General features: G+C 46.3%; 1 protein-coding gene across 1 annotated transcript; it reads left to right on the forward strand.

Moving 5' to 3' along the window:
* The first annotated feature begins 5,949 nt into the window (after positions 1-5,949).
* Positions 5,950-11,148, forward strand: DRD1 (dopamine receptor D1). Its single transcript, XM_071443565.1, is given in 3 exon segments — positions 5,950-7,206; positions 7,209-7,224; positions 7,949-11,148. Coding segments are annotated over 3 exon segments (1,482 nt in total). The 5' UTR covers positions 5,950-7,110; the 3' UTR covers positions 9,319-11,148.
* Positions 11,149-11,486: the final 338 nt, after the last annotated feature.

Raw genomic sequence — 11,486 nt, forward strand, 5'->3', positions numbered from 1 at the left:
GAAGGGAAATTTTGGGAAGCAGAAGGGAATTCCCATAAATAGTACACAATTACTGGAAGGCACTGGGGAACTTTCTACTGACATGGAACTTGTAACTTTTAGCCTCTCCTCTCCTAAATGGAGAGGGCTGGTTTGATGGACTGAGAAGAGGCTCTGGATGCCTGTGTTGGTGGAGCTGAGCCCTGATGAGCGTTGTGGGAAGGGAGCAGGAAGAACTGGCTGCCTTGGAAGGCCCCTGACCTTGGGACAGATGTTGACAAGTGGATAATGAACCTCAGGGAACGTTTCCAGCCTGGGAAAGTACAGCCTGTTAGAGACCGTCTCAGCAACAGGCAGGGAAAAGCCAAGGACATCAGAGCAGGATGCAGAGAGGGAGAAGTTACTCATGTTAGGGGGAAGAAAGAGTTCTGCCTGATGTGGTGGGCCAGGCAGAGAGGCTGGGACAGGATAACAGATCCAGGTGAACAAGGGTGAGAGTGGATTTGGGATAACATCATAGTTTGGGGCGGTTGGATCACAGGGTTTTTCAAAGGTGTGAATGAAAGTTACATCAGGAGGAGTGAAGCAGCCCAAGGCTTAGACCTTGGTACAGATTTTTGTTTGGAATATTGTTCCAGTGTTTCATTGAGCTTGGTGGGATGTTTCTGACTGCTGTCAAGCCCAGATTATGTGGTTTGACTTTGACAAGGAGCCTTGGAGAAGAGTTTAATCCCAGAACCTGAAGGTGGAACTGCAACATTGCAACAACAGCAGGGTTGTGTGGGGAGCTGCAGATGGAAAAATGCTGCCTGAGACAGCAGAGCTGCAGGACTGGCACATTTGGAGTGGTCCTTGCTGGACTGAGCCTGTGTGCTGTGGCTGGCCCTGCTGTGCTCTGTGGGGCTGCTCCCCTTGCAGAGAGCCCTGGCTGGGCTCCTCTGGCTCCCTGTGGTGAGGCTTTGAAATGCTGCTGCCACTCTTCACTAGGAGTAAGAAGTGATGCTTCTAATTTTTTGGTAAGTATTAGTTTAGTTATCTTTAATTCAAGAGACTGTCAGACTACTACTGATTTGTAGCCTGCCAGTGGAGCCTGACCATGCTGGATGTGTAATAATGTGGATTTATTAACCAAATGTAGAGCAAACTATTGTCTACTTGCTGTGGGTACCAAGCACACACTTCTTCATCTTATGTCCTGCACCAGAAAACCAACAAATCTGCTGTTAAACAGTTCTGTTAAACATTTCTCCATCCATCAATCAGGGGCTGGGCTGGAATATGGGTAAGGATCTATTTGATGCTGGCACACAGCTCAGGAGTAAATCTGTAAGAGCAGCTTAGGAGGGAAAGTGCCACCTACCAAGCCATCTGCTGAGAAAATGGTATTATCTGCAGTCTCATCCACTGCTGCTAGCAATCACTGTCACACTCACTGGTGAAGAGTTTTGCTGCTAATATATCTATTTGTATTCTTTTTCTCCATCGCCTCAAAGTTAATTATTCCTCAGATTAATTTCATTCTAATGAATCATTCGGTATTGCTGGCTTTATTTCATCTCTGAGATGCTAATTAATATGTCAAAGCCATCTTTAACATGAAAAGTGCTGTCATTTTCTCTGTGACTTTTCTTTTGATTCACATATTCAGGTTTGTTTTTTTTCCTGAGGGCCTAAAATGTCCAGTGTGGAGTGAAAGAATTAAAGCTGTATAGTAGTAAAAATATGCATATGCAAATAAAGCCTAAATTGGGAGGCAATGGCCCACTCTGTATTTTGTGCTGACTTACTACTTTATGAGCCATTTCACATAGTAGGCCCTTAGCAATCAGCTAAGGCTTTTATTGTATACATGGACTAGAATATAAAATTCAGGAGTACATCCAGTCTCTACACTTGTCAGTGAAATGATCGGAAATTTTGAGGTATTTCACATTTGTTGGTGTAGATTAGGTTTTAAAGAAAGAATCTTGTTAGTTTGCTGTGGATTTCCTGGCACTGTTCTGTGCCGCAGGGATGAGGCAGTTGGAAGATGCATTTTCCTTTCCTTAGAGCTCTCCTCTCAGCTATAATTTATTCTCATCATCCTCTGCAGTTTGGCTCTCTACCCATTCTGGAGGGAAGTGTTGGCAGGGCAGTAATCCCTCTCCTGCCCCGTATCTCTGGCAGATGGAAATCCCAGAAAGAAAAGGGGGGAAATTTTAGGTTTCCCTGCTTGAGTGATTTCCAGGGTGATTTAGGATCCAGTAAATGGCCTCTGGATTGGCAGAGCAGGTTGAGCTGCAAGAGGAAGGTCACTCCAAGTATTCCTTGTGGGAAAATTTTCTTTCTCTGATCCTGTGGGAGTGAGTGGGTGGAACTGGAAAAACCCCATAAAAAGTCACTGCATGAGCTCTGCAGATTGAATAACAGTTATTGGCAGCATCACACTGAGTTTGAATTACCCACAGCTCCTGGGGCTGGGGACTGTGCAGGTGACAGCTTCTGCTTGGACCCCTGGCAGCAGGTTTGGTACTTCTCTTTCTTTCCTGTCTTCCTCACCTCTCCAAAAAGAGCCATTTTGTAGTAAAATCTGGTGGGGAGCTCCAGGGAGATGCAGAGAGGGATCACTGGGGAGAGAGGGAAAGGTGAGCAGAGCCTGCACAGGCTCTGAGCAGGAAGGGGCTGGGAGGGGAAGATGGAACAACCAGAGGATGGTTTTCAGCACTCCTAAAGCCTGTGGGTGACACGAGGCTGCCTTTTGAGAGGCTGCCTGGTCTCCTGCAGAGCAGAAATCCTTTCTGCAGGTTCCAGGAATCCTTTCTGCAGTTGGGCTCTCCTGGCTGGGAGGGAGGCTCTGCTGATGCATCAGTGCCTGAGAGGGGAGATGCCAGGGGAGCAGCAGTGCCTGGTCCTGCCCCCTGAGCACCCTGCACCAGTGCATGAGCTTCAGATCCTGGGGAGCAGCAAATAAAAGCAAATCCTTGCCTTTTATACCTTCCTGCACTACCCTCTGTGTCCAGCCTGAATGAGCCCCCTCAAATGAGTAATTTAAATTCAGACTTTCATACATGGTGCTCCTCTCTGGGCTTTTTGATTTTTCTTTTCCCTGCCAGTGTTCAAATTTCCTCACATACTTCACCAGTGACCTGATGCCAAGGGATGCTCTGTGGCTGCCACTGGAAAAATGGTTCACAAGTCCACATGTGCTGATGTGCTTTTTGAGATCAGCCCTGCTGAATCTGCCAGGCACTGAGGGCCAGCTGCAGTCACTATAATCTATAGTAAAAAAAAAACAGTGCCCACACTCAAATACTGAATATTTAGGCCTCTTGTTGTCTGCCTTTGGGGACTAGAAATCATTTCTCTCACTGATCCTTTCTCCCTGCTGATGGATCTTTATCATTCAAGAGTGAGCTTGAGATCCTTGGAGATGTTAGCAGTGGTTTTTGCTCTGTGATTTTTGTAGACACTACTGTGGTTTTCCTCATGGAATCCACAACGCTATATAAATTTAAACAATGTACTTCACTGATCTTTAAAAGACTTCGGAGCTGTTTGGTTTCCAGGAACCCTTGACTCTTCCCAGAAGGTTATATTGAGGTTAAATTTATCTCAGCTTATTAGCATAACCAGTTATTTACAAATCTGACAGCTCTTTTAGACATTATTTTTGAGAATATGCCTCAGCTGATTTCTTGTTTAGTAAATTCCATTCTTGCAGACATGAAAAGTCCTCCTGAGGGTGATGTGAGTACAATTTGTATCCACATACTACAATATATTTTGTAAATTCAGCTAAGCTTTCTCCAGGTCTAGTGTGTGCACTATTTAGCTTAAAGAATCTGAATTCAAGATCTGGGCTTTGTTCAGCTCAGACTTGGTCTTCCAGTAGCCAATTTTTGTTTGAATTGAGATCATTTGGATCGAAGTGCTACTCAGTATTTATATTTTTAAATCTTCATAAGGACCAAGTAGGGCCTTGTCCAACCAGCATCTCCTGGGAGGAGCAGGTGGGAATAGAGACACAAAATCTCTCCTTTGCTGGCCATTGCTTTGATTCCAGCAGCAGTCAGTAGTGATTGAAAAACATTAAATAAAGTTAAACAGCTGTTTTATGTGGGTACCTGGGGAGAGTTTAACAAGCTCTGTGCTTTTTTCCTGAATCTCCAGGAAACACCTTCACTATCCTCCTGTTGCTGACAGTTTCAGGCAAGCCCAGAGCTGGACCAGAGCTGATTCTGCTCACACTGGCTGGGGAGAGCTTGGTCAGAGAGCAGCAAAAGGAAAAATGACCCAACACTCGTGTAACTGGCTCCCAGAGTTGTGGCAAACTGCTGCCTAACCCCAGCATTAAATTTACCTAAATAATAATAGGGGTTAGTGGATTTTGCTTTTGTTCCTCACCTGGATATGACTGTTAAGTCATGAAAGTTTTAGAAGCTCATAAATTAGCAGAAGTGACAAATGAGTTCAGCAGGGTGCCCTGGATGAACTGCTGGTGTTTGAAACTGCTGAAGGGCTTTGCAGTCAGGGCTGAGCCAGACCTCACATTCACCCCTAGACTGGTCACACAAACTTAGGGGAGAGACAGAAAGGAGGCTCTGGCTTCTGAAACTGATGCTTGAATTGCCAAAAAGATAAGGGCTGTGAGAGCCTTACAAGCTGCTGTGAGTAGTGATCCAAAAGGAGTCTTTAAATGTCAGGTTCAAGTGAAATCCTCACTCATATCAGCAGCATTGGGCTCTTCCAGTGCTGAGCCCAGCCTCTCCCCCAGGAAAGGCCACTCCCTGGTGAAAACCAGCTGAAAAGAAGAGTTCACTGGATGAGCTGATAAGCAGATGCTTGAGAGCAGACTTCTCTCTCCTCTGCAATGTGTACCTCAGTATTTCTCTCCAATATGCCTCAAAAATTTTCCTTTTTGGGCGATTGCAACTTGTGATTTCTCCTGGAATAATCTAGGATGGCCGTGGTTGAAAGTCAATTTAGAAGAGCCTCTGGAAGTTATTGCAAATAAAATCAAGTGTGTTCAGTGGCTTCTTCTGCAGTCAATGTTTCCTTCAGTCCAGGGTTTCTATGGAAAAACAGGAACGTGCTGCCTTTGCAGCAAATACTTAACATGCACTAAACCTCACCTGTGTGGAGCTTTAAGAACAGGAGACAATAGAAAAAGGATCTTGAAAATAGAAAAAGAAAACTCACAGTGAGTTTCATTAGAGATCTCGATTACCAAACAGCACAGGATTCATTTTCTTGTCTATTTTCACCCTCCTCTGGGGATGAATGATGATTAAAGGACAGGATAATAAGCAGGGGGAGGGCGGGATGAGAACTTGGTGAGAAGCAGTTAAAATTTATAAAAAAAGAAAGAGAAGGGGAAAGGAAAACAAGTGTTTCAGTTAACTAGTCAAGATTAGCTTAGCACTGTGTCTGCTTTAAGTGACATTATGAGAAATAGATGGCTCAAAAGCAATTTCACAAGTGCTGGACTCCACAGAATTTATGTTGACAACTTACTAAGAGTATTTGTTCTTCTAGTACGTTTTTAAACCTCCCTGTGATGTCTTTTATATTTATCTCCTGATTTTTTTGGGGGGTAAGATTCCTGTGCAAAGGCTGCAAACCAGCATGCTCATCTTTCCCTGCCTGTTGCAGCTAAGGTAAGCAAGGAAAGACCCTTTCGTAAACAGAATTATTTGAGTAACAACCGCTCCGGTTTTGGTGCTCACTACCGAGCGGGGCGGGGGAGTTTGCCAAGAGGTTTTGGAGGTTTTGGCTCTGCTCGGACGGGCTTGCCCTGCCCTCGGGGCAGTGTTTGTGTCCCGCACGATCCACTCGGGACGCGGAGCTGTCCGCGGCTTTTCCCCGCTCCCTGCCCGCAGGATGCCGCTGCCGGCGGCGGTGTCAGCCTCGGGGCCGGGCTGGGAGCGGCGTGGGACGCTGTCCCCGGTCCGTGCCCACCCGCGGCCGCCCAGGAGAGGGAGCCCGGCGGCCGCGGCTGCGCCGGGAGCGGGGGGCTGCGCCAGGCGGGGGGCGGCGCACGGAGCGCTGCCCCGGCCGAGCCCCCAGCCCCGGCCGCTGCCCCGCCGTGCCGGCAGCGGCTCCCGAGCGTGCTCCGGGCTCTCTCCGCTGCCCCGGTGGCGGTGCCTCGCCCCGCGGCCCCTCCCGAGCATCGCCCGTCGCGGAGGAGCGGGGCCGGTACTCACGGTCCGCAGCAGCGCACCGAGCGCGGCTCGGGCAAAGTAATCCCGGCTGCGCTAAACTCCACGGGAGCCGCTCCCGGAGCCCCTGCTCTGCCTCTGGCCCGGCTGCCCGGGACGTTGTTCCCCGGAAGGCAGGAAAAGCTGCCCAGAAGAAGCGGCGCCCGACCGAAGATGTTAGAGGAGGCGAAGGGGGGTGGCTTTTTGCCCGCTGCGTGCCTCCATGCCTGTCATTCCCTTGTGTTAATCCTTTAGGAAGGAGTCGCCAGGCAGACAGAGCGTTCCTGGAGGGGCGATGCTGCCGAGCCCTGCCCCGGGCAGAAGGAAGCAGCCGGGAGATGCGCGGCCCGGGGCGGGCAGCGGGAGAGCGTGAGGAGCTGCCTCCGCCTGCGCCTTTCCGAGAGGGAAAAAGCATGGTGAGAGCTGGACCCGATCCCTGGAGCGCAGCCCCGCTGAGCAGGAGGTGGGATTATTCCGGAGTAGTTATGGAGAGCTATAACTTGGCAGCGGAGTGTTAAAGCGACTTGTTCCTGCTGGGAGAGGAACCCACTGCGGGCATCGCCGGCGTGGTGGCCGAGGGAAGGTCGCTCGGGTCCTTCTCCTCCTCGTCTCGCCTCTTTCTTCATCCGGCAAACGACCGAGGGAAAAACTAGAAATCGGCTCTTGGCAGCGTTGGGAATACCGTGCCTTTTGCCTGGGATGATTTGCCCTGATGTGCCGCCTCAACGGGATGTACAAAGTGCGACTGGGACTGATCCGGCCAACAAAGTTTGCAGAGTGATCAGCAGGGGCCGTGGGATGGAGGGAGCTGGGCACACACCAGCAGGGTCCGTCACGCACGGTCCGACGGCACAGACCTGCTGCTCCCCTGAAAACTAACTCCTGGTGGTCCAAATCTTACTTCTCCCCTGCCAATTTGCTCTTTCAGGGAAAAAAACCCCACATACACGATGCAATGCAGTGTTCCTGTGTTGGTTTTGTATATAAGATTTGCTATGCAATTCCAAAACTAAAAGAGGAGGAGAGACGGCCCTGCGTCCCAGAGCAAACAGGGAATCAGAGGTGAAAGGTAGGAGCCAGCATTTCTTGTTTAAGTCAAACTAAATAACCTGAGCTACTTCTTGCTGAAACCCTTTAAAACACACCGACTGTATGTTTATTTATTTTGTCTTGGAAATGTAAACCAGTTTGAAACAAAGTGAAGATTTGCTTTCTGATACTGCCAAGAATCAGTGAGAACTGGTGCATTTTGTAACAGGAATGTAGCGAGGAGGAAGGATGGAGTGTTTCATCAGTGAGACATTTAGGGAACTAGAGAAAAGGCATCTTGTCTGATACGCCTCAGTAAATATGAAGGGCTGGTGCAATGGACACTGGAAACACTCGATCAATAGTCTATTTAAGTGGGAATAGATGCAAGCATGGAAAAGTGATTGCTTTGCTGTGTGTGGGGTGTGTTTGCAGAGGACAGCAGCAGAACATTTACAGGTGAGCTGTCTGAGTTAGGCTACTCCATGCAGGGGTGGTGCAGTGTGTTTCTGAAGGGATTGCTGAAAACCCTCTGTTTGTGGGGTGGACTGTGTTTGTGCATTTTCAGTTCCTGCCCACAGAGCTTTCAGGATGTTGTTCAGGATGATTCAAAGGGGGTTAGGTCTGTCTGGGGGCAAAGGGACTGTAGGAAAAGACCTTTGCTTTGTTTGGTGATGAGTAATTAATGGCCGTCTGATCTCTGTGATCTCTGCGAGGAGAGGAGTTGATGTCGTCATGAAAATCATGCTATGATTTTCCCTCAGGAGAAGCTATGACTTGGAACGACACCACTATGGACGGGGAAGGGTTGCTGGTGGAAAGGGACTCCTCTTCCTTTCGGATCCTCACGGGCTGCTTCCTCTCGCTCCTGATCCTCTCCACGCTGCTGGGGAACACGCTGGTCTGCGCAGCTGTCATTCGCTTTCGCCACCTCAGGTCCAAGGTCACCAACTTCTTTGTCATCTCCTTGGCCGTGTCAGATCTCTTAGTGGCAGTTTTGGTCATGCCTTGGAAAGCTGTGGCTGAGATCGCCGGTTTCTGGCCTTTTGGTTCATTTTGCAACATCTGGGTGGCCTTTGATATTATGTGCTCAACAGCCTCCATCTTAAACCTCTGTGTCATTAGTGTGGACAGATACTGGGCCATCTCCAGCCCGTTTAGGTACGAGAGGAAGATGACCCCCAAGGCAGCCTTCATCATGATCAGCGTGGCGTGGACTCTGTCCGTGCTGATCTCCTTCATCCCAGTGCAACTGAACTGGCACAAGGCTACAACCACGAGCTTTTTGGACTTCAATGCCAGCTTAGAAGGCGTAAGCATGGACAACTGTGATTCTAGCCTAAACAGGATGTATGCCATCTCCTCTTCTCTAATTAGCTTCTACATCCCCGTGGCCATCATGATAGTCACCTACACCAGGATATACCGGATTGCTCAGAAGCAAATCCGGCGCATCTCGGCTCTGGAGAGAGCAGCAGTGCATGCCAAGAACTGCCAGAACCCAGGTGGCAACAGGAGCAGCATGGACTGCCAGCAGCCAGAGAGCAACTTCAAAATGTCCTTCAAGAGGGAAACAAAGGTGTTAAAGACCCTCTCTGTGATCATGGGGGTGTTTGTGTGCTGCTGGTTGCCATTTTTTGTGTTGAACTGCATGATTCCCTTCTGCGAGCCCACCCAGCCCTCCAAGGGAGCAGAGGCTTTCTGCATTAATTCCACCACCTTTGATGTTTTTATATGGTTTGGATGGGCCAATTCTTCCCTCAACCCCATCATTTATGCCTTCAACGCTGATTTCCGCAAGGCATTCTCCACCTTGCTGGGCTGCTACAGGCTCTGCCCCCTGGCTGGCAATGCCATCGAGACTGTCAGCATTAACAACAACGGAGCCGTGGTTTTTTCCAGCCAACACGAGCCCAAAGGGTCCAGCCCCAAAGAGTCTAACCTGGTTTATCTGATTCCACACTCCATCATCTGCCCGGAAGAAGAACCTCTTAAAAAGGAAGATGAGGAGGGTGAACTGTCAAAGACCTTGGAGAAAATGTCTCCAGCACTGTCGGGTATCTTGGATTATGAAGCTGATGTTTCTTTGGAAAAGATCAATCCCATTACACAGAATGGGCAGCATAAAACCTGAACAGTAAGGTTTACTCAGCAAGACCTAATGGTGTATATTGTAATAATCTTTTTTGGGGAAAAAAAAAGATATACGAGATTCTTTTGGTAAGAACCTAAGCTGTAAGGGGGAAAAATGCATATTTACACCAAGCCCAGAATCAATTTTCCTGGCATTCAGAGCAGATTTAACATTTCAAACAATAAACAGAAAAAGATACTGGAAATTGGTTAAAAAAAAGGATGTTAAACTGTACTGTTCACCCTGAGGAAAATCTACAAATTTAGATACAGTGCAGTTACAAAGAAAATGTTGCTTCTTCTCTGTACAGAGAAACCAATTTCTAGGTAAAAGTGAGGCAAAAGATAAATGTTGAGTATTTAAAGATTAATGTTTACTAGAAGTTAAAAGATTGCTTTGTCTTGTGATAGTGGGTGTTAACAGGTCCTAATTAATGACTGAGGGATTGTAAAGGTAGGTAGATGCCTTCTTAAAATTATTTCTGACAAATAATTGAGCCTTATAATGAGAATGGTTATTTTTAAAGCTTTGGGAGGTAATATGTTGATACTGGTTTTATTTATTTATTGTTTTAAATTGATATTTTTCATATGTTATAACAGATCTAGCTTTATTTATGTTATTTAAGATGTTTAAATAATGGGATATTTTTGGAGTGTCATAACTGCATTTTGACCAGTCAACCAGTCAGCACTTTATTACAAGCTCTGATAGTCTGGAGAGCTGTGAGGGGAATGGAGGAGAGTTAAGGAGCTCAGCAAGAAATGAAGGAATCAACAGAACTGATGCTGTGTGGAGTTGGTTTGCTTGTGGGCTTTTTTTATTTTTAAGTGGATTTCTTTCAAAAGATAGGACCAGAGTTGACTGAGTTGCGAATTTTCTTCCCTTACAGAAATAAAAGAAATTGCTGCTATTTATTTTTAAAAAGTTTCATGTTACAGAGACTTTGCTAGAATGTCAAGTTTGTGGATCTGTAAATACCTTAAATATGACTACAACCTTAAGAAGAATCCAATTTGGGAAGGAAAGCTTCTTAGATAACAATTCTTAGTATATAGTGTTTTGTATTTATGTAAGATAAACAGCTTTCTCAGACTTTTCTTATTTCGAGTCTTGGATATCTTTTCTGAACAAACACACTGGGTTATAATGGCAGGAAGGATAACAAAATCTGGTTATCCTGCAGGACCACCTGGACCCTGCTGCCTGTCTGCTCCTCTGTCACAGTCAGAGTTAAAACCTGAGGTCCCTGGTGCTTTACCCTGGGAGCTGGGAGGACATCACAGTTTAGTGATTGCCATGTCAATACTCCAGTCAATAAAGGAATTGTGGCCTCGATACCATTTTGGATTAAAACATTTCTAAATACGGCTGGAACTGCAGCCTCCATCTCGAAATCCTCCTGTGAACTCCAAAAAAGTTGCCAATGTTTAATTAAAAAATCCTGCTACTTTGCCACTGTCCTTCCCTGCTGCTTTCCCTCTGTAATGCCAAAAGCAATCAGTGAGCATTAGCAACAGGAACACTGGGTGTTAATATTCAGCAGCATTCAAAGGAATCCATTTCTTTTCTAAATGGGAGAAAATACCCTTTGGAGCAACTTTTTCATAACATATATCAAAACAAATGTGTTGTCAGGAAAAGAGAACTGAGAGGAAAAAAAAAACTTAAAGTCTAACAAATTATATACATCCTGCATCAGGTCTGTGTATTTATGTATTGTGAATGTTTTCATAATTTTATTGCCTGTATGCTGCTTTCATACATATAATAAAATTATTTTGTGAACAGAAGGTCAAATAAAGCAATCTACATTGCATTTATTAAATACATGCTGATTTTGGCAGTTGTATTGATTGTGTTAAAGGGACGGATGGTTCCTTTATTTTAACATTTGCCCTTATTGGGGATCACACCCATGAGGCAGATGGGAATTTCTGTTAAAAGCAGAGGAAAACCTCCTTACTAGAGACCACTGAGCCCTTGCTCCAAATTAGGATTTGAAAGCAGTAAAAGCAATTTGGAAACAGCCACTCTCTGCTTTAAATGTGTAAAGCTTGGTGGCTTTTATTTAAAAGATTAGCTTTGCCTTGGTGTAACAGCAGAGTGAATTTGGTTTCTAACATGCTTTATTGTTCTTCCTTTTTTCTTTTTTTCCCTCCCAAGCT

This window comes from Agelaius tricolor, unplaced genomic scaffold (genome assembly GCF_023055355.1).
Source record: "Agelaius tricolor isolate 1412-34295 unplaced genomic scaffold, bAgeTri1.0.p SCAF_18, whole genome shotgun sequence".
Classification (NCBI taxonomy): Eukaryota; Metazoa; Chordata; class Aves; order Passeriformes; family Icteridae; genus Agelaius; species Agelaius tricolor.